Genomic DNA, 27,449 nt, shown 5'->3' on the forward strand with positions numbered 1-27,449 from the left:
AATAGTCTATAACCTGTGGGTTCATTTCTGTTCAATTGCTATTGACTTGGTCAAATTTCTGCAAATTTTTACATGAACAGTCGTGCATATATTGTTGGAAGGGTCTTTTAGACATATCACCTGAGCCAATCGACTGCATGGAACAGAAGTTTGGACTAATGGGAAAAGAGGAAATGTTGTTTGTCTAGACAAAAAGCTTACAGAGGTCACATTAGTACTAATCACAAGCTCTCAACATAATTTTACAGCCTCGGTCGTATTTGGCCTGAACTTTTGTCATTATTTCTGTTGTATCATCTCAATCCTAATCAAGTCCCTTTGTCCTTCATCCCCTACTGCAACTTACTTAAACAGGTATTACTTAATCCTAGCATTGTTCTACTTGTCAATTTGGTCCAGCTGCAATATGCTAACAATGAACCTCAGCAATTCAGGTAACGCTTCAAACTTGGGATAGCTTTCCCCGCCCGGAAAACAAGAGTTCACTTACGTAGGCAGAAATGCCCCATACCACCAAACAAATCATCCCCCAATATCAAAGAGACCACCACTGTGATGTAAAGCAGGTCTGCAATTACAAAAACCTGGCCTGTAAAAGGAGACCTCATAAATGCTACTTGCTTTAGAGTAGGGGTCACCTTTGGTGTTAAGATAATAGTCAGGCAGCAACTCCCTGAGAAGTGAATTCTTAAAAGAGAAAGACCAGAACTAGCCAACGAACTAGAGGCTGGAAAGCCTCACTGAAGTTCACCACACCCACTTTTATTCCTCATATTGAAGCTTCTTGTTGCTGTGCACAAGCGCTAAAGCAGTGGCCTACGGACTAAAAACTAAGGGGCCAAAAAGTGATGCTCAACAGGATCTCACGTTTATTATTGAGAAGTGATTAATGGTGAAAGAAAGGCAGCGCCCATTCCTCATTGGCTTAACAAGAAAACTGAAGAAACATTCACTACACAGTTTACAATATTTTTCTTCCAAAATTAATGTTCCTGTAAACAAACAAGTTTTTACCACTGTTCTCAGCCTTCAAATCAAATCAAGCCAGACTTAATCTGTAATCCATATAATGCACAAGAACAGAACATTTCTTAGGACTCTTCGTATTTGACTTTGAGAGAAAATGAACCACCCCTCAGACACGACCTTGCCGACAGATTCCATTCAAATCTTCTAGGCATAAAAAATCAAATTCTTCATAAAATTCCTCTTCCAGTCCATGGAAAAAAATGTTATTTATTCCACTTTCCATGGTAGATGTCCAAAAGAAAGTCACAACTCGGTGTTCCAAGTGCAAATGTCAAAAAAAACAGAGGGAAGAGAGGTTTAGAAGGCCAGGAAACCAGGGAAGCGGCAGGTTTAAAAATTAGAGAAAAAGGCATATGCCACTTGCGGACTTTAAAATCCGATCAACATAGTAAAAAGACAAAAAACAAAGCGTATGCTCTGAAATCACAACCAAAGCCAAAAGAAAGGGGACAGTTTTCACCTCTACTCTACCTAGAAGGGTTTTTTTTGTTTTTGTTTTTAAGTCCTATGTCTCTTGTGAAATTCCAATACTTTTTTTAAAACTGTAAGTTTATAAGAGTTTGTATGAAGTCAATGAAACAAGTTCTAATTTTCTCTGGTGTAGTTTTTCGTCCTTTCTGAAAGATATCCATGTTGCAGCATGTCTGCTGCAGTCTCTGTGGAAGGGCTCAGCATTTTACTTGACACGGCCTTGACGTTCCTGCAGGAGAGAGAGACAGAAAGGCGGTGGTTAGTGGCACGGCAGTTTTGTAAAACTTTTAATAGTATTATTTTCACTGCTGAATAGGTTAATGACTTAAGATGAGAGTCATTCTGTGGATATTCAGCTGAGCTGAGCTACCTCCTCATATTCCAAATATACCAGACAGCACCTGCTTTGTGCACATTTTAATCCCTAAAACATCTTTTGAAGCAAGCCAGTCTGTATCATGAAAAACATTCACTTGGGTCTGCGTCCTCCTAGAGACCCCAATATTTCTAACAATCAGCAAATTTTTGGACCTTAACTAGATCAGGGTAGGCACGTGGCTCCCTCTAGATGTTGTGGACCACAACTCCAGTCATCCCTGACCGTTGATCATGCTGGCTAGTACTGATGGAAGTTGTCATTCACAACACCTGGAGAGCACAATGTTGCTACCCCATAGCCAGATAGTGGTAATTTCTGTTTCTTCTTCCTCTTTTACATTGTGAAAAAATTAGTAAACAAGTGGCAATGCAATAGTTGGTATAAAGTGTGCTATCAACACACCAACTGAAAACTAAGCTATGAAGGCATAAAGCTCTCCAGAGGTGATGGCAACTGAAAACACAACACTCCCACTCAAAAGGTGTCAGGATAGAATTTAGCTGCATTCCATTCCATTTATGTGAACAAACTATATGTAATCATGCTGCACCTTCCATTTACCTGATTATTTTATAATTTAACCGCTAAAAGCAGAAAGTTAATGTGGTCTGAACCTATATATTGCAGGACACTCAGCATGCATCCCATCTAAAAGATGAAGGCTAAGCTGCTAACTAGCAGCACTTCAGAAAGAGTGCAAAGAAATCCCTTTACTATTCAGGCATAACTGATCCCTTCAGGCTACTGATAACATCATGTCAGCTGGTTATCACATGTTTGATACCAAGGCAGGGATGCCAACAGTGCAGACTCTGCTCCCATATAAATCTAAAGGAATGCAGAGACAAGCTTTAAGTTACATACGAATGCAAAGCTCCTTAATGGAAATTGTACTGATGCTTTAAGTTTGTACTCCATCACAGAAGTTTGCCTGGGCACTTTGCTGAACTATGCTAGACTTTTGATAGGCCAGCCTATTCAATAGTTCAAACCTATCAACAGTTCAAATCCCCATTTTTTCATTAACTTTCTAGATGGTCTTGGCAAAGTTGTAAGAAAAGAAAAGCTCTGCTGGGTCAAACTATAAGCCTATCTTATCCGCCATGTCATTCCCTTTGTGGCCAACCAGATTACCATAGGGAAACCCCAATTGTCTCTTTTACTCCGCTGTCAAACAGGAATGTGAAAGACAGGACTATAATCTATGGGGAAAGGCTATTAATTCCACTTTCCCTTAAGGCTATTGATGAAACACAGGAACAACCCAATGCAGGAAAAAACAATCTAGGACTCAGCCCTCAACACTGTCAGAAGAGGATGACCAAAGAGGTAATGCTGCAAGATGTTATCTATCACAGAGTAAGTAGAAGAGCAGACACAGGTTACATGGGAAGACCACATGACTTGGGACAAAATTTGGAATTTTACTTATCGGCAAGAAAATTACTTCTCCAGAGCAAAAAGCAAATGTAAGGTAAAGTACATCCTTTCTGATCTCAATGGATCACAGCTGCAACTGAGTAAGATATCCTTCCATAATTTATCCAGTGTTGTCTTTTGTTTTGGAAATCGTATCAGGTATACTATTCCAGAATGTTTCCTTTAGAACATCCTGCATGTAGACATTTCTGATCTAATTCTATCCCACAACACCCTGCTGCAGCCTTCCCCAACCTGGTGCCATCCAGATGTTTTGAACTCCAACTTTTATCAACTCCAGCCAGCAGGTCAGGGATTATGGGAGTTGTGGTCCAAAATATCTGAAGAACACCAGGACACCAGAAAAAGACTGCTTTAGAGGGTATACAGTGTGGCGAAGATGCAACGCCTGGTTTTAAGACTAAAAGTGTAATAATTTAGCTAGTTGCAAGTTAACATAATTTAGTTGAGAGATTTGTGCCATAGTTTAGGAAATGTATGAAGGTGAATCAACCGGAAGCTTGATTTAAATGATGTTTGCTTTTTTCACATTTAATATACTGGAAAATTTGTGGAAGGAGGTTAAAAACAGTAACAACAATAATAACCATAAACTGTTTTTTCTTTTTGCTAATTTTAATTAATCAATCTTGCCTGAGAGCCCAACAACATTCTTTCTTAATCTTGTTTCAGAGACAAATGAAAATGTTTTATTCTACCAGGTGTTAGGGATTTTACTGAAAGTGTGTTTTTGTTTTAACCGCTTTATTAAAAATTTTCTGCAGTTTCATGCATTACATTTTTTAATTGTTTAATTCATGGTAACCTAGTTTGGGACTGTGTTAAAACATGGTACGGAAAAGTGGTCCTATATAAAAAGGTATCCAGAGTCTTCAAGGGAAACATCACAACACTCTACGTTGTATCCAAGTAAGTCCCACTCAGAGGAGACCCATTTAAATTAATGAAACTAAGCAAGTAATATCCATTAACTTCAGTGGGTATACTTCGAGTAGGACAAGCATTGAACACAAACCACGGGATTACTGCAACCTAGCTGTAATCCAGAATTCAAGATCTGTGGCCAAGCTCTGCCTATCTAGTTTAAGTCCTGGAGGTGATGCCCTCTACTGCTTGATTCCCACAACCATGTGTTTTCTACAAATTGAGTGTAGTTACTATAAACACCGAAGCCAATCTGAAACTTCTATAATGCATTAGCTATCTAACACAGCATTTCAAATACTATATAAGAATTTAGCTTCTGATAGATTTATCACCATACAAATTATATAGATTTACCATAATTTGAATGAAGTCATCGTTGTACAGCACCTAGAAAGCAATTAATGCTATTAGCTTTCATTGCACTGATAATAGCCTTGAAAACAAATGCTGGGGGCAAATCATCTGTCATATTCCCAAACCTGATGCCTTATGCATATGAAAGTTCTCTCTTCTGGAAGAAGAACGTATGTACACTATCAATGCAAACAAAGCAATGGACTAGGGGCCCAACTAAGATGTTGTATGTAAATGTATGTAAAATTCTCGTTAGCCATCTTGTCCCAATAGCTACACTCTTCAGCTTGTTCTATGTAAAAATTCAACTATGCTTAGGTCACTGGAATCATGCTTTCACGTTGCATGTTTCTCCTCTTCTATGTTCCAATTCACTCCCCACTTCCAGCAAACCACGGTGTGTCAGCATATCCAAAACTGAACAAACTGATTTGTGCAACCTCTGTTTTGCCTCCAAACAAGAACTAGAACTATACTATGGTTACACAAAGCAGAGGTGCCCTCCTTCACTTTGAATCAGGAAATCTGAGTGTGCAAGAGGAATAGGGAACATGAGAACTTGAGACACAGCCCCATCAGCCAAACTAATGTTTTGCAAATTGCTTAATAGCCAATGGCTTGTGTCCAAAACACATTTGCTCAAGCAAGCAGAAGTGTTTTTCAAGACAGCCCTCAAGATTTCGTCAACTTCACCAACCCATGACATATGCTAAAGTGTTTGATGGGACAAACCCTCACAAGCAGCTTTGATTTGCCTTCAAAAGAAGTGCTTTCCACTTTTGCAAATACAACTTTGTACCCAAGGGAATGCATTGTGAGCTAATGGCATGGCAGTTATCATAATGCGGAACAGGGATGGGAAAAATCTGATAGCCACATTCTTTCATAGATCTTTTCAAGGGCTGCATGCATGGCACAAGGAAGGAACTAGAGGCAAAAGGAGGCAGCACAGTGGATGTGACTTTTCTGCTTGTGTAGTAGGCTACATTCTTGCCAGGGAAAAGCCAGAGGTTTTTATATGGCCACGTGTTTATCCCACATGCTCATCTCTACATCCACTGTCCAGGCAAGAAAGAGACATTATCAAAGTTCAACAACACATGCCAGCCACAGACACCCAAGGAAGGCATGAAGCAGCACAAGTTGGGGGGGCAGGTTGAAGAGGGGAGTAGCCAAAGAGAAAGCATCAAGGGCCAACCAGATAAGCCTGGAGGGCCACATTCAGTCCCCGGGCATGAGGCTTCCAACCCTGACTGAGTACATTACACCAAACTCCTAACTAAAATGGCAGTGATGCTTCTTAACAAATCCTAGTAAGATAGCTTCAAAACAACCTTTCAGAAACAACAGAGTAAGGAAACTTTTTGCAACTTTATTTCAGGAAGCAAAAACGTGACAGACATGAGGTGCTATTTAGAGATGCTTTTAAGAATTGGTAGCATTAATACACTTTGAAGTCCTATCAGAAGTTAGAATGAATAGTGTCTCACAAACTATTTTAATTACGTATTGTACAAATACTGACTATGCTTTGGGCACTGAGTTAATGGCAGGGGTGGGGAGGTAAGGAGAAAGACCTATAAGGAACTGAAGGTTGCGTCAATGCTGCGCCAATTGAGTTCCACTGGTGCAATAGCATTTTCCTTTTCTCTCCTTCACACATGTGCCCCATAAAAATGCTCTGGAAGGTCCCCAAAATCTCCAGCACTGATTTTGAGGGTGAACAGGGGACTGGAAGGAACAGGAGAGGAAGAAGAGGTTGCATTGTGCCAACAGAGCTGCAGGACTCTTACAAAATAGGTAAATGATATTTTCTGCATTTGTATCCTACTCAATGAACATGGATATAGGTTACTCTATTTTATCCTCACAAATAATCTTCTGTGTTGGATTAGGGTAAGCCAAAATTACCCAGCTCCTATCAGCCCCAGCCAGCATGGGCAAATGTTCAGAGGCACTGGGAAATGGAGTGCAACATCTGGAGCGCACCAGACAGTGGAAGGAAAAGCTAAGAGAAAGCAACTGCCCCAAGGCCATCCAGTAAGTTTCAAGGCGGGTCTCCCCTGCAGCCTACTCTAACCACTACCTCATGCTGGCTCTCTTAAGTTATTTCCATCTGTGAAATTCTGCACCGTGGCCATCATGCTCATATTTCTCTTACCATGTTTTTCCGTGTATTAGACAAGGTTTTTTGACTCAAAAATCATGTTTAAAAACTGGGGTCATCCAATACACAGATAGTAGAATGGCGGGGGGGATAGAAGCGGGAGCACAACTTCCCCCAATGCCACAGTGAGCAGGAAACAATCTAGGGAGCATTTCCTGCCCGCAGCTGCGTGGGGGGGGGGGAGAAGCTGTGTGCCTGCCCACCGGCTGGCAGGAACGCAACTTCCCCTGATGCCACTGCGCGTGAGAAACGTGGGGGGGGGGAGCTCACAGCTGCATGGGTGGGAGGAGCAACAACTCTGGGCCATCTCCCCTCATTTTCTTTAAATTGAGTCGCTAAAAATAGGGGGGTCTTATACATGGGGGCATCTTATAGACTGAAAAATACGGTATCTTCACTCGTTTTTAAGGAAATGTTTTTAAAACAATCACAGGAACATAGGAAATTGCCTGATATTGAGTCAAACCACTGGTTCATCTATTTCAGTATTGTCTACCCTGACATGCAGTAGCTCTCCAGGGTTTCAGACAGAAGACATTCCCAGACCTAACTGAAAATGCTGGACCTGTTGATGCTCTGTCACTGAGCTATGGCCTTTCCCCCATATGAAGGCAACTAGCCCTCTGTTAGCAACTTGCCAAAATTTACTTTCAAATCCAAGCCTGTAGAATTAGGTACACACAAAAAACAGAGAATATTCTAAGGGGATCTGATAAGGAGATTGAGGTACTTGCTAGTGTTATTACCCCAACTGAAATTTAAGTAGTGGCAAAATCAGGAAAAGTAGTGAAGAGCTTTCTGAACCCTAATGCTGCAAACCAGGCTTCATCACAGGATTCTGAAATATAGTTTGCCTGCTTACTGTTCAAACCATCCTGCTGCAAGAAGGAACAGCAAGTCTAGCTTGGCTATGGCTCTGACTCAAGGGCAAAGTTCAAGCCCCTTAAATCTAGTCCCAAATAGAGGCCAAAGCAACTGGCTTGAGGACTAAGAACAGTGTTCAAATGACAGAGGTATAGGAGTGTCTTTAAGCCACAAGCTCCCCTCTGACTCCACTTTTGTTACAATCAATCATCTCTTCTAAACACACTAGCTTTGGGAGCAGCACAAAAGAAAAAGGGAGCAAATCTGAACACTCTGAATCAGAGCAAAGCAAATGTGTAAGTCACTGAACGCTCAACAACCAAGTTCCAAGTGCTCAGGTATAGTATTCATAGAATGTGACTACTCAGTGATTTACATTTCTGATATTTTTGGAGGAATGGAGCTCCCTTATGTGAAAGGTGGTCTCCACAGTCCATAGTTCCTCACTTAGTGATCACCAGACCAGGGAATTTACAGTTTTTCTATACTTGCTTGAATCAAGTTCTGAGCACTCATTTTGGTGGGGTTGGGGTTGTTTGTTTGTTTTTACTTATCCTGCTATTTTATTGATTATAACTATCAATAACCATAGAACAGAGAAGGCTTTCTTCCTTAAGTATGAATGGGAGACAGGCCTCTTGAAAGGAGTATTCTCCAAATACAGTGGTGCCTCGCAAGACGAAATTAATTCGTTCCGCAAGTCTCTTCATCTTGCGGTTTTTTCGTCTTGCGATGCACGGTTTCCCATAGGAATGCATTGAAAATCAATTAATGCGTTCCTAGGGAAACCGCCTTCAGACCAGGTCCGGGGACAGTCTGTCCCCGGACCTCTTCTGAAGGCTGGGGGGCGCGGGCTTCGCAGCAGCGCTACGAAGCCCGGCGGCTGGGGCAGGTGTTCCCGCCCCCCCCTGCTTCGGAGCAGCGTTCCGAAGCGGGGTGGCTGGGGCAGGTGTTCCCGCCCCCCCGCCCGGCTTCGCAGCAGCGCTACGAAGCCCGGCGGCTGGGGCAGGTGTTCCCGCCCCCCCACCCCGCTTCGGAGCAGCGTTCCGAAGCGGGGTGGCTGGGGCAGGTGTTCCCGCCCCCCCGCCCGGCTTCGCAGCAGCGCTACGAAGCCCGGCGGCTGGGGCAGGTGTTCACGCCCCCCCACCCCGCTTCGGAGCAGCGTTCCGAAGCGGGGTGGCTGGGGCAGGTGTTCCCGCCCCCCGCCCGGCTTCGCAGCAGCGCTACGAAGCCCGGCGGCTGGGGCAGGTGTTCCCGCCCCCCCACCCCGCTTCGGAGCAGCGTTCCGAAGCGGGGTGGCTGGGGCAGGTGTTCCCGCCCCCCCGCCCGGCTTCGCAGCAGCGCTACGAAGCCCAGCGGCTGGGGCAGGTGTCTGGGATCTCTTTTGAAGCAAGCGGCTGCGGAGAGACGCGATCTCCCTGCAGCCGCTTGCTTCAAAAGAGGTCCGGGATCTCTTTTGAAGCAAGCGGCTGCGAAGAGACGCGATCTCCCCGCAGCCGCTTGCTTCAAAAGAGGTCCGGGATCTCTTTTGAAGCAAGCGGCTGCGGAGAGAAGCGATCTCCCCGCAGCCGCTTGCTTCAAAAGAGGTCCGGGGGCAGCGGGAAGAGCTGCCCCCGGACCTCTTTTGAAGCAAGGGGCGGTGGGGAGAAGCGATCTCCCCGCCGCCCCTTGCTTCAAAAGAGAAGACCCGCTGTCCCCGGGGCAAGCTTCGTTTTGCGAAGCAAGCCCATAGGGAAATTCGTCTTGCGAGGCAACTCGAAAACGAAAAAACCTTTCGTTTTGCGAGTTTTTCGTCTCGCGAGGCGTTCGTCTTGCGGGGTACCACTGTAACTCTCTAAGGAAAAAATGCTTGCCTAAATAGCTGCTGAGGCTATCAGAGGTGTGCGAGTCTCCAAGTGATTATGCCCACTCCTCTGGGCTTCTCACCCTCACAGTGTTTCTCTAACTTGGGCCTCCAGGTGTTGCTGGACTACAACTCCCATCATCCTTGACCACAACTTCCTGATGGGAGTTGTAGTCCAAAAACAGCTGAAGAACTAAGTTTGAGAAACATTGCTCTGAGATATGCAGAGAGAACTCTGGACAGCCAAAAACAAAAAATGCCATTGCAGAATGCAAATCTTTAGGCAAATTCTTAAAGCTCTAAACAGTATGTACAGTATGTACTTTGCTTACATAGTCCAGAGCTCTAAAAAAGATGAACAAATGTTTTCTATCAACAATGGAGCACTGTGGCACATTAAAAGCTTACCAATTTCACTGAGATTTACTTCCAAGTAGGTCATGTTAGGCAGAGATGGCCAACTGGCAGCCCATGATCCTGATATTGCACGTGTCCACAGTTCAGTAGTGCAGAACATGCTTTGCATGCAGCAGGTCCTAGGCTCAATGTCTGACACCTCCAGTTAAAGGATCATGTTGCAGGTTATGGGGAAGACCATCTGCCTGAGACCCTGGAGAGCTGCAGGCGAAGTAGACAAATGTTCTAACTTGCAGCTTCCCAGGTTCCTATGATCCAATTTTATCCATCCTGAGAACATTTTCATAAGGATGTGGTAAAACATTAAGAGCGTCTCTCACCATGACTTCTGAAACTATATTTTAAGAGATGTTCCACTCATTACTGCTTTCTATTGGTTTTACATATGATGTCTCAGATATGCAAGACTGCAAGGAACTCATAAAAATGTTTCACACTTGCTGCCAGGTGGTGCTTTATTATAGAACCTGATCACTCATAAAGAAGTTGGTTGTGTAGCAAAATATACCTCCGCCCCCCAACACTGCTTGGAACAACAAGTGGTTCATGAGAATACAAAAAACAGCTGCTCTTGCCTGGGTTTAAGAGTGTACAGTCAAAATTCGGTTGTAGAACATAATCCATTCCGTAAGCCCGTTCAGCTTCTGAAACATTTGACAACTGAGGCACGGCTTCTGATTGGCTGCAAGAGCTTCTTGCACTCAAGCAGAAGCAGTGTTGGTCGTTCGGCTTCCGAAAAACTTCAAAAACTGGAACACTTACTTATGGGTTTTCAGCGTTTGGGAGCCAAAACGTCCAACAATGGAGGAGTTTGGGAACAGAGGTTTGACTGTATCCCTACATTCTGACTGCTGTTAGGGTGCTACAGTTTCACAGAATACTGTTATAAATCTAAAGCCCCTTGAAAATACAAGTTTTCCCAATATTACCATGTCAAAGTAGCACTTGAGGAGTTACAGTATTAGGTGGGTCCCCAACCAATGAAATTAACTGTAGCTTTAAAAAGTTACACATCAGGCAAATTGAAGTGTTGATCTTTCAAAGAGCAGGGATGGAGAATCTCTTACCATCTTCCTGCCAACTGTCAAGACAACAAGCTCTTTGAAAAACGACCTCTGTTACAAATGGTAGTGGACCAATAAGCCTTATGCCACTTTACAGCTGCGTGGACAACTTAGATGGGGAAGTTCTTCTCCAGAAGCCAACAGAACAGGCTACAGAGGATGACATGCACCACTTCTTCTTAAAACCATTACTACATTCCATTAAAAGTAAAAGTCAGCTCCCACTTAAAGAGTTTCTGCCTATTCATGGCTAGGGTCAGATTCTCATAACATGGAGGACACATCCAAAACTGATATGCTAAACACTGAACTATTACAAACCAAACCACTTTTAATGTACTTTTCAGACTGTGGCAGTCTTATATAAAACAAATGTACATACTTTTAAAAAAAAATCACTTTGCTTAGACAATACTAAGGACAAAATAATACTGTTTTTATTTGTCTATTTGAGGGTCCACTGATCTAACTCCAAGGAGGAACAAAAGGCAACTCATGGAGCTTTTAACTTAAAAGCATGCTTTTCCAGCAGCGTATCAGCTTTTAACATTGTCTGCATTGCTGTTAATACATAAGCTGAATTTTAACAAAAGTACTTCAATTTTTAAAAGGAGTGCCTGAAACCATCAAGTACCCACTGGACTTGAAAGAATTAATATACTTGTACTACTCTGCCATTCTTCCTTCCTGCACCTTCTTTGAAGTTCTACAAACCATAAACATAAGCACCTCCAAGGTCTATTTTGCCCACTTAGTTTTGCTTCCTTGCTCATTGCATTTTTACAACATAGGTGGCTCATAAGCCACTGTTGTAAAAATGATGGAGGTCGTATTTCAGTCTTTAAAAAAACAACACCCTTCCAGGTTCGCAAAGTAACCTGAGACCCATAGGTGGTTGTGCACATTAACCTTTCCCATGCAACACTTTTTAAAGAACGTGTGCCCTATTATTACTCATTCAATTTATTACCTGCCCTTCACCATGAGGTCCTAGGGTAGGTTACAACCATTTCTTCATCATCAGTGCCAGAAAACCTGCACTTATGTATACCAAAAGGGGAAGCAAACACTTATGCTGGTTTACAGTGGCATACATTTGGAATTATTCTAGTCCATACATGCATCTGTTGAAGGGAGTCTATCTTGTGAAGCGTTTAGGCCATAATAAATGTGTTAGTCTTTGAGATGTCACAGGATTTGTTTTAGTGTTAATGCTGTCATCCCACGTGTTTCTGATCCAGCAAAGGAGATAGGGAGGAAAATCTTTTATTTCCCCTTCAGTCCTCCAACCCAGGGTTGCAAGCAGAACAGCAGCACTGGATTTCATCCTTACTCTGTACCAGGAATTGGGCACCTGCAGCCCTCCAAATGTTGTTGGACTACCCATCAGCCCCAGCTGGCTCAGCCAATAGACAAAGATTATGAGAGCTGGAGTCCAGCAACATCTGGAGGGCCAGAGATTCCCCATTCCTGATGTATATAAAGTATCTTTCAAAGACCTACATAAGAAAACTAATGCAACTGGCTTCCGATGCCCAACGGAGGTATGGACTTGTGTTCCTCAAAAGACAATCCTCATGTCATATGACATGGCTTTTTCAAAACAGTGAAGTTTCATAAGCAGTTTGATATGAAATAAGGGCCTCCTATTCAGAAGTCAAGTATTCCACCAGATGTTCTCAATGCCTTGGACATGCCCAAAGTAGGTGTTTGGATCTTGCCCTATGTTTCTGCTTCCCATTTATTAGCATCTTCTCACCAAGAAGCAACACTTTCCTCAGCATATCTTTTAGAGATGTCAAGTTAATTTTATTGCTCTAGTCAAAAGACCATAGATATAGGAATACAAACAAACTGCAAGTACAAAATGGGGAAATCATATTAAATGTTTTGGCCAAAAACAAAAATGCAGTCATACTTTTCACTGAAGCTCAACAATTTGATCTTCGTTAAAGTCACACATGAATAAGACTGCAAGAAGCCTCATCTAGCCCTTTCACTGTGTCAGTGGAAAGAGGCCTATTTGAAGTTTGCTAACAGTATTCCAATATAATGTATTTTTGTGCTACACAAGCTTCTCAATAAATGTTTACAGAGCAATGACACCCCCTTCAAACTCACTTATAAGGAGGAGGAGGCCATGGTCATATAATCACACCTAATTCTTCCCCTTTGTTTCTACTCCCTACTAAATCCTGGCAGTTTGGCAAGTTACCTTTTTCACATTTTCCTCCTCCTCTTGGCGTTTCTCATAGTGTGAGAAGTCATCAAAGATGGAAGTGGTGTGCTTGTAAGTAGCAATGATTTTCAGCACCTGCTTAGCCTTTTCCAGAGGAACCTCCTGAGTGTCCCTGGAGTTGGTCACTGGTTTATTCTCATTGTTCTCTAGGCGAATGTGCCGCAGTTGGCTGTTGGGAACGTCCTTCACAAAAATCCACCGGACATCAAAGCGTCCCTTCCATTTGTCCTGGGACCACACGCCTGCGCATGTGTTGTAGTCCACAGCAGATTTCATTTCTGCAACTCCGCAGAAATGACCACTGCCATTGACACTGAAAAGTAAGTAAACAGGACCTTTTCCATTCATGGAGCGGTAAGCAGCATCCAGTCTCTTATTACCATGCTCTGTACTGCACCAGATGTTATATTTAATGGAACGGTGGATATCATCCTCAGAGTAACTCTTGATAATGAAAACCCGACCATGTTTCGGGTTCCAGTCAAAATCCTTAGGGTTATAGTTGTTGATGGACCTCAACTTCTCCAAGACTGGGTGTGGCTCCGAAGGGGCAGAACCAGAAGTGGCCTGAGACTGTCCAACTGCACTACCATCCACTCCATTCTGGCCAAACCCATTGCCACGGTTACGAGGTGCAACCCAGCGGGCAGGCTGAGCTGCCTGTTGCTGCACTGGCAGCTGAGTTGGTTGGGGTGGTGGAGGTGGCAGGGGTTGTGGCTGTTGTCCAGCGGAAGGCTGCACAGCTGGAGGGCTGTTACTCATTTGCTGACCCATCGGTTGGGGAGATATTTGGGTTGGTGGTTGACCAATATTCTGAACTAAAGCCTGGGAAGCATTTTTTGTCACTGGCCCTTTGTTATCCCAAGTTCCAATATCCATGTTATGTTTTATGGGAGGTGGTGGAAGACTTGTCCCTGCAATGCCATTCTTGGTCTTCAACTTGGGTTGCTGTTTTGCAGGTTTGCTGGCAATATCAGCCCAGGATGCTGGCTTTGGAGGAGCAATGGTAGCTGGAGGCAAGCTATTGGAAGCTACAATATTGCTGGCAATAGACCCACTGCCAACAGCAGAGCCAACAACTTTTGGGACGTTGCTTGCTACATCAGTGCTGCCTAGCTTCAAAGCTGCCATCCCTTGGTCAATGGTATTCATGCCAGGTGCCTTATTCAGGGTCTCACTAGCAAAAGCAGACTGTCCATCAATCATGGCTCCACCCAATGAGCTTGGTGCATAAGCATAGTTGCTACTATATCCAGAACTCTGAGTTGATTGCCCCTGAGAACTGTTATTGCCCCAAGCTGAGAAGTCAATTCCACTTGGAAAAAAGTTAAAGCCATGCTGTCCAAGAAATGGTGTGCTGCCAAGGGCCCCTGGCTGTCCGAACATGGCATCTGGGAGAAAGTGAGGTTCTCCATTGCTTATCTGTCCATAAGATGTTAAGTAGGGCATTGGTGGATCACCCCCTGTAGACCAAGCAGCTTCACCCAAAGAGTAGGAGAATCCAATGGATGGACTGTAGTAATTCGGCATATAGGAATCAGACATTGCAGTGTACGCGTTGTTCTGGAAGAGAAAAGCAAGAACTGAACAGTTAAATGAATAGCACATTGCAGCATGAAACAATATATGCTTTCCACAGACCTTTCCCCCACATTGAACTTTCAAGGCAAGCCTATTTACTGAAACCTGTAGCTAACACTGAACACTTTCGTCAAGTTGCTTTGAGACTTTTTATTGTACAAAACAACTGACAAATGAAATAATAAAATTAAAAATAAGCTACATATTGGTTTTAAAGTATCAGTGAAAATTGAATCATTCTGCATTTTACCCTAAACCACAAAGATATTCCAAAATGTGCCCACTTGTCTAGCACATGTGGTGTTTGCACTTCTGACCTATATTGTGGGTTAGCAGGATATAAACTAAGATTACTGTACTAAAAGTAATCACAATTAAGGCTAAGTAAATTGATAAGTGCAGTAGACACCATTGATACAATCAAAGGTTGTTGGCATATTGATACCAGTGAAGAACAGAAAGCAAATAACAGGTTTCAAATGATGACTATTACGTGGTTACCAGGCTGGTAAGACTTAATATTTCCTTACAAAGGCACTTGGAGGTCTTATTACAATCAAAATTTATATATTTAACAAAATTTATACACGTAAATACTTCAAACAAAAATGAAAAAGTGAAGGGAGGACTCAGTTCTTGCAATTCTTTTTTTCTTTCTAAATAATTTGGTGCAGTTTAAACTTACATGCCTTTGGGCTCAGAAAACATTAAGATCCAAAGTGGCTCAAACATTTGAAAGTATCTGGTTGGTGCTTCACAAAGCACTAGCACATTAAGGACTTTAGCCCAAGACATTATCAAGATCACTGTATTTTACCACTGATAAAGAGTTCTGACCAGGTTGTATTTTAACTGTGTTCTTTACACTTGAGTGTGGATTGAAAATTCACTACAATTTCAAATTTAAAAATCCAAATAAAGTTCAGAATAGTTTTTAATTATGTGTTTATTATTTGAAGTTATTAAGTTGTTTCTGGGGTTTATACCCAGAGTCTCTGCCAATAACTAAGAATTAACCTTACATTGAGCCCCACTCTACAAATAAGAAGGGATCATGCATTTTCTATGATCTACCAGTAAGTATAAGATTTAAAGAAATGTAGACAAAACCCACGCTCCAGTTAGTGGGCACATTTAGAGTTCCCCCTGTACAAGCCATAATAAGATGTGCACAGCTGTTGGACAGCACCCATGAATTTTTGTATGTCTCTTGATCTTCCATCAAGAAGCCCAAAGTAGTGAGGCAGACTAGGTTGAGATACTAATTAATTTGCCTAAAGCTTCATCTTGTTCTAGAATGCAAGATCATAGGTGAAAGTTATTTGATCATTCAGCTACAATATAAGTTGTCGACCCCACAGCAGCAGAAACATTCCTTCTTGATAAAGTGTTCTCATTTAAACATCTCTCAGCCCATGTTACTTGTTCAGCAGACCCACATAAGGTTAGAACAGCAACAAGCTATGAAAGGATAAAATCTTTTGTCTCTGGACCTACAAGAATGAGTAGTTTTGTATTTGACAAGTCTCAGATTTCAAAGCCATTTAAACCAAGACCCTCTTCATGTGTTTTGCTGTGTAGTCTGAGTAGATTATAAGACTGGGCACAGGACACCCAGCTCAAGGGAACACCTTACAGTGTCACTCTACACCTGGGAGCCAGCCCAACACTCTGCAGCAACTGGTGAGTTGCCCAAAGGGCTTTTGGAGACCAGGGAGAAGCTCCCTGCAGGAAGCATAGGATAGATTCAACTAATGTAAGTAAAAACATTCAGATACATTGGGAAAAGGGCTATGGCTATGCTTCATAAGCCAACGAACAGTTTCCAGAGGCCGCAGCAAAGATGCCTTCTTTGTCAACAGTAAGGTAGTACTTGTACTTCATCCCCCTATCCATGAAAGACACAGACACCTTGCAGAGGATGTGCCATGAATGCTGCAACTTATATTTATTGGCTTCAAATAGAATACAAGCTGTGATGGAGGGCAAGGGGATCATACACTTCTGAATGTGTGAGAAGAAACTTTGCAGGTGGTGGAAAGAACTGCCTGATTTATGCCAAGCAAGGAGACCACACCTGCTAAAATTATTAATACCCGACTGCCTCTTTAGCACCATGTGCACAGCGGAAGAACATATGCAGTTCTGCACATACAACCTTATGGTTTCTAGAAATAATATTAAGTTATGAGCAGTTCAAAAAGTAAGTGGCATCTCCGCCTTGTGCAGCTGCATTGTAGATCACTGAAGTGCAATCTTCCGCTCACAGCACTAACCTTTAGACTGGCATAGGATTAGGTTGCAAAGGTACTATAGCACAGATAGGAAACCTATGACCCTCCAGATTTTGTTCAGCTACAACAGCTTCCCAATCATGCTGGCTGGGGCTGACAGGAGTCCAATAGCATCTGGAGAGACACAGGTCGCCCATACCTGTACTGTAAGCAAGAAAGTTCTCATTCATTCACAATAATTCTGTGATGTATGCTCATCAATGGCCAATGCTATAATATCTGTACCATAACTGCTGCTACTAAAAGAATGAAAAGTTGGCAAATTCAACCTCTCTCTGCTTCAGGAACCTACATTGCATTTAAGTGGTGACTTAGACCAAAACATAACATTAAAGGCAAATCATGGCTGTCACAAACCCACAACTCCCTAATGCTTAAGGATAATGGCTTGTATCCAATGCCAGTACTACTCAGACTGGACCCATTGAAAATAATAACCATGATGAAGTTCAGTTTGTTAAATTTGGTGGGCCTGCTCTTAGTAAAGTTCAGCTGGACACAACTCAATACATATGGCATGATAATGTTCAGTTTACCCACTACAAAACTTTGTATCACAGGTGTGATGTGTGGCAGGAGTAGCAACTGATTATGTCATATCACTCCACATTGTTAAAGTTTTTTAAAAATATCATCAAGAAGTGAGGCGGGGAGGGGCGGCAGACAACAAGCATGTCTGCTTCTTTTGAGAGCACTCATGGTGATTCTCATGTCCAGTTTGGGCTTCCCTACCCGCCAGTTTCAAATAGGACATAACACAGTCACCGTAGAAGCAGGAAAATCAACTGTGGTTTCTTTCAGATAACTGAACTGATCAAAGAGTGAGAAAAGGAAGAATCTGACATGCTGAGAGTGTGAAAATTTGAAACTAAGGGTTGTATCCAACTAAGTTCAACTCAGAGAAGACCCATTGAAATTTGTGGACATAAGTTAAGTTATGCACATTAACTTCAATGGATCAATTTTGATTAGCGCTAACTTTGGGCGCAGCCCTAAGCCTTTCAAAGGATGAACTTGTGACCTGCAAGTCTCTGTCATTAACTTGAAATATCAGTTGCCAGCATGGCATCACATTAAATAATCATTGCAAAATGTTACTTCTGTAAGCTCTTTTGAGGCTATGCATTTGAGATGTACTCCAGGAACCAAACAGCTCCCCCAAGGACCAACTGCTTTAACAGTGTAAACATATCTCTCAAGCCTGTCAGAACTCTTCCTTTTAATGCCAGCAAATAAACAGGCATTAATGGCATAACTGAGCATACTGCTGCACACAAAAACCATGAATTTTTAAATCTTAATTGAAGTTAATCAAGAATATGTTCCACCACCACCTAAAGATTAAGGATGTAAACTGATAGCACTGGGCTCACTGTATGCTGGATGTGCTCCACTTCACAAAACACTGACACTGGTCCAGTTCACCCACACCCAAATTTATTGCAGAACCAGGGGCGGGGGTAGGCACATAAAAACCCCTCATTGATCTTGATCAGGGGTCAGCAACCTTTTTCAGCCGAATTCCTATGCCCCAGAGATGCATTCTACTCATGTAGAAACACCAGGCAGGCAGGCCCACCAAATAACCCAGAGATGCATTTTAAATAAAAGGACACATTCTACTCATGTAAAAACATGCTGACTCCTGCACCGTCTGTGGGCCAGATTGAGAAGGCGATTGAGCCGCATCCGGCCCACGGACCTTAGGTTGCCTACTCCTGATCTTGATAGTGAACTGTCATTGAACTGCCCCAAATGCAAAACTGACCACAATAATCACCCACTACTTAACAAAATCTCTCTTGTTTACAGAAGACCTACTACTTAAGAAATTGAAGAGCTGAAGAGTACAAAGATGACATTCCATATCTAGCAATGCAAACTTTCCAAGGCGAAGACTAAGGATTATAATGTAACAACCAAGGCCCAGTTAATGAAGTGGTAAAACCAAGGTTCCCTACATCCAAAGACATAGTTATCTCAAGCCTACCAATATTAGGTTGACATCTACTTCACAAATAAAGCAATGCTTTAATTTGGAGTTTAAAAGTTGGCATCTAGGGGCTTCCTCTCATCTTGATTGACTTTTTGTTGGCATCGTCTACCAGTTGTGAGGGGTGTGATGATAGGAACCCAGGCGCAAGTAACACCCATGTGCACATTTTTTTTATTAACAAAACACTGGGCAATGATCAGGGTAGAAGGGATCAGCGTTAAGCAAAATCAAATGAGATTTAAGACTGTCCAGGACTCTGCTCTGCTTGAAAGCACCCTAGATAACTCCAGCCAGTTGTCACAGGCTGCCAAATAGATCCATTTTCCTATCACTTTAGATGCATCCAGATGACTGTTTTCTGGGACGGCCACTCTAATGTTCAATCATGTCCAGTAGGAAAACTGTTTTTGAGCCCCCAAATCTAATTATTTTTCACCATGGCACAAATAAGTAATTGCAACATACTGTGCTCTGGAAGAACAGATCACATGGTTTTGCTATCACTACTACAAGGCCTGTAAGATATTTACACAATTACTCAAAAATTTCCATTCATTCCTGGCAGGGAATTCCTGAAGCACTATGAACCACCCAGCTCCCTGTAAACTTCCAGGCACCACAGGATTCCACCCTCTACTATTTAACATGTATATATAACATAAGGCCACTAAGCAAGATCAAGTGAAGACCTGGCATGAGGTGTCATAAGTACGCTGGTAACACCCAGCTCTTTTCTTTTCATCCGACCAAGGTCCTGTAGTCAGTTTACTTGATATCCAGGGTAAGTGGGGAACGGGATGCAGACAAGCCAACTGGAGCTGAAGCCAATAAAAGTGAGGTAATGATGAGTAGCAGACCTTTGATTGCAGGAAAATAGGAACATCCAGCATGTATGGGGGATGGTCTGCCCTGGGTTCCTCAGGTTTACATGCATGGAATGTTCTTATATCTGTTCATACAGCTGTAGCTTCAGTGGCATGAACACTTTTCACAAAGTTATCAGCAGAAAAGGCAACTGCCCCTTCTTATCAATTCAGAATTGAAAGTCACCTGTTGTGCCTTTGCAACTTTGAATGTTTTTGCAATATTTTTTGAATGCTACTGCAATGTTTTTACCTGCCTACAGCTAGTCTTGACACATCAGTGATTGGGAACACCTTAAAACATGATTCAAGAGGCAATGGTCTTCTGGGAACAATTCAAGATACTCATGTATCCAGGAAGCACTGAACAGCTTGAGGCTACTTTAATCCTGTCACAAACTCAAAGACTGACTAGATATGTCTACGTGATCGTGCTAAATGTGCACTAGAATACACTATGGCATGCGGTAATGTATTATTGGACAATGATGGAATTCTCTCCCAGCAGATCCCAGCCACAGTGTGAACCTAAACACCTTCCAGAAGTAGGGAGAATAACGGCTGTCTTTAAGTAGTCAAAATGAAACTTTTAGCTCTCATCTAAATCAGAAGACTGAATCTAACAAAAGTAGAAGCACCCCTCCTTTCACACACAATTAAACTGCTGGTGAAGATCAAAAAGGTAAGTGTTCTAAATGAAATCTCCTAGAACTAAGTCATTCTGTACTCTGATTTATTCTACAAGTCTAAGCACATTTACTTCAAAGCAAGTCCCAGTGAAATCAATGGCACTTTTACAGTTTAGCTAATTGCAGAATTTCAAGCACAGAATTTAGGATGTAAGTGTGCTGAGGATTGTGGCCTTGGTCCACTAAAGAGGCTTAAACAATTTATACAGATAAAAACAGAGATAGAAGTTTATATGTAGTCTACACTTCCTTTAGGAAGCTGAAAGACGTTTGCACCGGGTCCCATGTTAAGGAGAACTGGGTGAGGAGTTGGGGGGGGGGAATATTTACTTAATGCTAGGTTTGCAACATTTATAAGCATTGTTCAGCTAACACTCAGTTGTTACCACATGCTTCCAGCACAGTGCACTGCATATTTCCATATAAGTTACATATGAGTATCTATATAGCATTGCCAATTCAGTCAGCCGTTAGTTAACTGTACAATGTCAAGCCCAAAAGGCATCCTGAAAGCTAGATAGCAGAAAAGGAAACAATTACTAATAATGCACCCCACCCATTAAACAAATAGGTACGTTTTCTATCACTTACCGGTCTGGCCTGAGGACTCAAATAAGGTTCAATATCATCATCATTTAATCCATCTTTCTGATGCACCGATCCATTTTGCACTAAAAACAAATGTATAACAAGCATTATTCAATACCAATATAGTTTATTCTATCTTGTCTAAAAACCACACCCTGTGACCTAGAAAGTCTTGCCACCTGATCCCTATATCTGCACATAGAAAATGAAATATGTCAATTTTCCTTCTGTTTCAATTCTGTCCCCTTCCACTGTCAAGGTTGGGGAACTAAAGGGCAAATTACTCCCTGTATATGCTGCCATTATCAAACACACAACTGAACTCTCTTTACACTGTTTACAGCTACATGAGCCACAAAAAGCATCTTTTAGCTTTACATTTAAACTTAGTTAAGGAGCAACTTCATTAATAGGAACTTTCCCCTTCGAGCAGCCCATCTCATACGCACAAGCATTTCAAAGTGAGGCAGGGAGAAACACAGGTACAGGCTTTGGCAGAATTTTGTTCTGCAACTGGAACCCATGAAATGATCCCCTTAACTTTTTTTAACATTACAAACTATTCTCATTTATATGGCCTTTTAAAGCTTCTCTCCTTTATGTTCACCTTAAAAGATCTGTAGAAACTTAATGAGTCCATTCCTTCTCCTGTAGCCTGAATATTCAGGCAAACCACCAATCTCCAGTTATTCACTGCCACCAATTTTGCTTAAAGGATCTCCTCCTGAAAAAGCTGTCAAAGGGCCCTTTTCTGAGCTGTTATCTTCATATTGCAATCCAAGGATAACCAATGGGGCAGTTTCCAGATGTTGCTAGACTACAACTCCCATCATACCTGACCACTGCCCATGCATGCTGGAGAATTAGGGTCCAACAACATCCGGATGGCACCACAATTACTACCCCAGCAGTAAGCCATACATTATCTTTTTATTAAAACTTGTTGTGTTTGTGTGTTGTTGTTTTTTGGTTTTGCTTTGAGGGTGGGTGAAGCCTAGAGAAAATGGGAACATGCAATACCCCCTCAGTCCACTAACATAAACTGGCCACTGCCACCTTTTAATGTGCACTGCACCCTCTTAACTATGACTCACTTCTGCAATTAGCTCAAAACGTTAATTTCCAAGCACCCAGCTCCTTGCTCTGCCGAATTAAAGAGCCTATTAAATACGTCACACTTTCCCTCTTAACCAGGGATAACTCGTCACTCTCATCTCAATCAACTAATTTGGGATTCCCTTACACCACACACACACACACACATATAACTAGAACGAAGTTTTAAACCGTAAGGCAATGACGACTTCCTCCAGTTTCTTCCCCCCAAGGGGGCATCATTGCTTACGGGAAAACACGCTGCATTCCTCCCTGCCACGTTCTGTTTCATTTTATTTCTCAAAAGTCACACGGATACGTATGTGTGTTGCCCATGCGGCAACCCACGCTACGGTTTCCTGGAGAGACGGCGGCACGGCAGGAACTCGCCTCACCTGCATGCCTTTCAGGAAACAAGAGGTCCGATCGAAAAATGGGACGGGAGGCGTCCCTCCCTTATCCTCCATGAACGGAAAACGCGCTACCTTCCCCCCACCCACACTCCCCCCCCACCCAAAAAAAAGGAAAACACCACCTCCCCGGCCACCCCTCATGGATCTCTCCCGGTCCCGCCACGGCGGCTGGTCCCTCAACTCACCTTTGGTGCCTTGGCCCTTAGGTCTCTGCAGCGGCGGCGGCGGCGGCGAGGAGAAAAAGAGAAAGAAAGGGAAACATAAGGTGATGAGGCAAAAAGAGGAGGAACCCGAACTCCGAGTCCGACGGAGACGCGAAGGAAGGGAAGAGCCGGAGAGCAAGACCTAGGCCTCTCCGCCTGACTCGGGGAGGCTTCGGCGGGAGGAAGGCCGGGCCCTGCTTGACGGCGGGGGTTCGTTTGAAACGGGAGCGACGCGAGGAGAGGAGGGAGGGCGCGCGGGGCCTCCTCGCTGCCCGTTTATGCTCCCACCACCACAGCCGCCCGGTAGGCCCGAAGCCGGGGCCTTTCCCAGCGCGGCACCTCCAGCTCCCCGCCGCCGCCAGCCAGTTTCACCCCCCACCCCGGTTACCTGCTCCAAGAGGCTGCTGGCCGACATGGCTCCGTGCGGCGGCGTCTGGCGGCGGCCTCGTTCCGAGGTGAGCTGCGCCGGTGAGGCGAGGGGGGGGCCCGGGGGGGAAGCGAAGGGGCGGGGGCGGTAGTGGTGGCGGAGACCGCGGCGGCTTTGTCCGGGGAGCGAGGAGGAGGAGGAGGAGGAGGAGGAGACACACCGCGCGGCTCGCTCTCGGCTTCCTGGCGGACTCTGACTGGCTCGCCCCGCCCGCGGCTCCGCCCGCTTCTCGCCTCGACGCTCTAGCCCCCGTCCCTCTACCACAACAACCCCCACTCTCTATGGTCCGCCCCCGCGCGCGCACGCATGCGCGCACTCGGCGAGGGTTGGGTGTCACGCGGTAAAGGGAGCGCGCGGTGAGAGACCGCGCTGGTGGGGGGGGGGGGGAGAGGGGAAGATGCGGGGGCAGAGAAAAGCATGATGGGTAAATGTGCTGAACCGCTCTGGGAAAGGGGTGGGGCGATGGAGGAGGAGGAGGGAGAGTTGTCACTAGCGCCCCCTTCCGGAAAGGTGCTGTAAGCTTTATAATATGTATAAAAAATGCAGCCAAGGAAGACGGCGGAGGCTGTTAATTTATTGAAAGGGGGCCTATGCCTTTAACAACCTTGGCTGCTTTTTTATTATATTTTTAATAAAACGCACACACACACGCACAGCCATGGGCGTACCCGGGGGGCAGTAAAAAAAATAGAAATACTTAACTAACTGACCAATCAAAACAAAAAAAATTCCTTCCAGTAGCACCTTAAAGACCAACTAAGTCAGTTCTTGGTATGAGCTTTCGTGTGCATGCACACTTCTTCAGATACACATCTGAAGTGTATCTGAGTGTATCTGAAGAAGTGTGCATGCACACGAAAGCTCATACCAAGAACTGACTTAGTTGGTCTTTAAGGTGCTACTGGAAGGATTTTTTTTTGTTTTGACTATGGCAGACCAACACGGCTACCTATCTGTAACTGACCAATCAAGTCAGTTCTGCCCCCCCAACCAAAAATCCTGGCTTTGCCCATGTATATAGTTTAAGGCCCTAGCAGATGCAGGTGACATCGTGCACAGCAGTTTGCAACTGGAGCCTAGGCTTTTCTCCAGAGTCATAAAATTGGGATGCTGCCCCAAATTCCCTCACAGGAAATTACAATGCAAACTCCTGTGATTTTACAGGTCAATGGGTGTTGCAAACAGATTTTTCTTTTCCTGAAGCAAATTAACATGGATATGAGCACTAAGCTTCTGTTAGTTTTCCAGAAGTAACTTTTACATCTTGTGAAATACCACATAAACCTTGGAAATTATCAGGTAAGGAAACTTTGGGGAAACAGAATAAAGTGCTGTCTGAATGCAGCCCTAAATGGATGTTATAAGAATTTTAAGGTCTTATGAATACAAAATAGATGTTCATAAATGTACCAAGCAAACACATACAAATACAGTGGTACCTCACAAGACGAATGCCTCGTAAGATGAAAAACTCGCAAGACGAAAGAGTTTTTCATTTTTTGAGTTGATTCGCAAGACGAATTTCCCTATGGGCTTGCTTTGCAAGACGAAAACGTCTTGCAAGTTGATTTCCTTTTGATTTTCAATGCATTCCTATGGGAATCCGTGCTTCGCAAGACGAAAAATTCGCAAAACGAAAAAACTCGCAGAATGAATTAATTTCATCTTGCGAGGTACCACTGTATGTAAACCACATGTCAAACCCAAAGAAAAGTCCTGAAACCATTTTCTCTCCCAAAATGACCTCAAATATTTCTCTGCAAGGTTGAAGGAAATGGGAAATCTCCTCATTGTCTCTTTCACAAATCCTGTCTTAAGGCCTCATTTAAGATATGAATAGGGTGTGAGCCTGTGACCTGTGATCTGGATTTAGGAACTGAGTAGTTATCATAACTGCGGGAGGCAGTGGAAGACAGAAGTGCCTGGCGTGCTCTGGCCATGGGGTCACGAAGAGTTGGACACGACTAAATGACTAAACAACAAGTTATGTTTGGGGGGGGAGCACCCTGTTGTAACAGCTTTAATAAAGATCAGCTGCTTTGCTTCTCAACATTTTCTGGTTGGTATATGTTTTCTCGTACCGATAAGAGAACCTACAAAAGGACTCTATATGGGCTCTTGGGTACCCCATAAGGGAAAAGGAGCAGTTTTTTTTCTCATAACACAGACAAACCACTCCATACAAACAAACAAAAGAAGTCCAGTGAGGAATAATTCATGTTTTATAGGCCCTGTTTTAAAACAGCTGCATGGGTTGCCAATTCATTTCCGGCCCAATTCAAGGTGCTCCCATTAGTGTTTAAAGCCTGAAACCAGTGGCTCCCAAACTCCTCCCGCCATGGACCACTTAGAAATTGCTAAGGGTCTTGGCAGACCACTTAATGATTTTTCTGCATGTTGTAGCAGTTGTAATGAGCTGGGCTAGATGATGTATAGTTTTTAATTGTACTTTTATTGCTTTTTATTTCTTATATTGTATGTATCTTACTGAGTTTACAGTTTGAATTCCACAGAATTCATATTGCAGCCACAATAAAATACAATACAGTATGAGAAATAAAAGAAGCAATAAAAATGCAATTAAAAATCAATATGAATATTTAATGGGGACGTGCCACAGACCACCTGAATGAGCCCTGAGGACCACTACTGCTCTGTGGACCACAGACTGGGAGCCCCTGTACTCTAGGACTTAGGCCCCAAATATCTGAAAGACCGTCCCCATCCCTGCAGACCTTCTCAGGTGTTTAAACTGGCACAAGTTCCACCACCCTCAGAGGTTGAGGAAGATGCTGGGAAGTGGACATTTTCTGTAGCAACTCCTAGGTTGTGAAATTCCCTCCCCACAGAGGTGTGCCTGGTACCTTCATTACATAGTTCCCCATTGTATGCTGAAGACACACCTCTTTTTACCCTGGCCTTCATACCCAAGATATTTTTTCCATGGCCCACCCTATTCCTGTGACTGTAATTTGTCCTAAACTGCTTTTGCTACTCAGTTTTAAACTGTGGCATCCCTCCCTGAGACCCTGTGGTGAAGGTCAGGATAAGAAATCAAATTAATTATAGCCACCCTCACCATCACGCTCTGCAGCCACAGAATATTGACTGTTAGTGTACATTACCCCAGGAAGGAAATAAACAATGATAATAAATGCATTTAAAGATTTGAAGGTTCTCAAACCAGAATCGCTAGAGATAGCAATCTGACTGTGGTTGTCTACAATCTAATGGTGGCAACTTTGGGAGCCCCAGCATTGCCCTTCACAGCAGTCTCCTCCCAACCTCCCTCAGCAATAAACACAAGCTTGCCTTGTACAAAATGCCATCACTCAACACAGCCTCCCACACCAGATCGTTGTGAGGATGAATGAGATAAAAACTGTCTTTTCTCTTTCTCAGAAGTGTTCTGAGAAATTGCAAGGAAACAGATGTAACAGTTGATCAAGAACCTATCGCTCTTCATTTGGCAGGCATGAAACCCATAGGTCCATTTCTAAGGTAACTTCACACATGATGCAAATGCACTGGCAAGCACACCCAGACGATAATATGTTTGCATTTCAACGTTTTTTAAGGTGCATACTTTAAACCTCTTGTTTGAAGTGACCCCTATGACAGGGTTGGCAAGACCTGAGACATGCAGAATCTACTTTGTTATCAGAACTCTAAAATTAACAACTGGAGCCAGGACACACACACACAAAGACACACACTATGAATTAAAACAAAAACAAAATTCCTTCCAGTAGCACCTTAAAGACCAACTAAGTTAGTTCTTGGTATGAGCTTTCGTGTGCATGCACACTTCTTCAGATGAAGTGCATGCACACGAAAGCTCACACCAAGAACTAACTTAGTTAGATTTTTTTTTGTTTTGACTATGGCAGACCAACACGGCTACCTATCTGTAACTATGAATTAAATAATTCAGAACCCAGAACTCTCTTCTGAATCCCTGAACTGAAGTGAGATCACAGTACTCTTGACACACACAAAATCCACTCTGAATTCATTTCAGCAGTACATTTTAGGGGAGTAATGCTCTTGTTGACATTGTTAATTGGGGTTCAGAAATCCAGTAGATCCAACTGTGCCCTCGTACA

General features: G+C 43.3%; 1 protein-coding gene across 4 annotated transcripts; it reads right to left on the reverse strand.

Moving 5' to 3' along the window:
- Positions 1–846: 846 nt before the first annotated feature.
- YTHDF2 (YTH N6-methyladenosine RNA binding protein F2) lies at positions 847–23,577 on the reverse strand. Of its 4 annotated transcripts, XM_081920651.1 has the most exons (7): positions 23,305–23,577; positions 22,899–22,923; positions 21,209–21,288; positions 19,755–19,883; positions 13,171–14,757; positions 4,601–4,633; positions 847–1,729 (listed from the first exon to the last, which is right to left on the reverse strand). In XM_081920651.1, exons 1-7 carry the CDS (start codon positions 23,329–23,331, stop codon positions 1,706–1,708), a joined length of 1,905 nt encoding a protein of 634 aa, XP_081776777.1. In that variant the 5' UTR covers positions 23,332–23,577; the 3' UTR covers positions 847–1,705. The 4 variants fall into 4 exon arrangements, with proteins under 4 accessions (XP_081776777.1, XP_081776779.1, XP_081776778.1 ...); XM_081920653.1 differs by lacking the exon at positions 19,755–19,883 and having other exon boundaries at positions 23,305–23,575; XM_081920652.1 differs by lacking the exon at positions 4,601–4,633 and having other exon boundaries at positions 23,305–23,575.
- Between the last annotated feature and the right edge of the window lie 3,872 nt (positions 23,578–27,449).

Source organism: Podarcis melisellensis (assembly GCF_964234715.1).
Source record: "Podarcis melisellensis genome assembly, chromosome: 8".
In the NCBI taxonomy this organism is placed as follows: Eukaryota; Metazoa; Chordata; class Lepidosauria; order Squamata; family Lacertidae; genus Podarcis; species Podarcis melisellensis.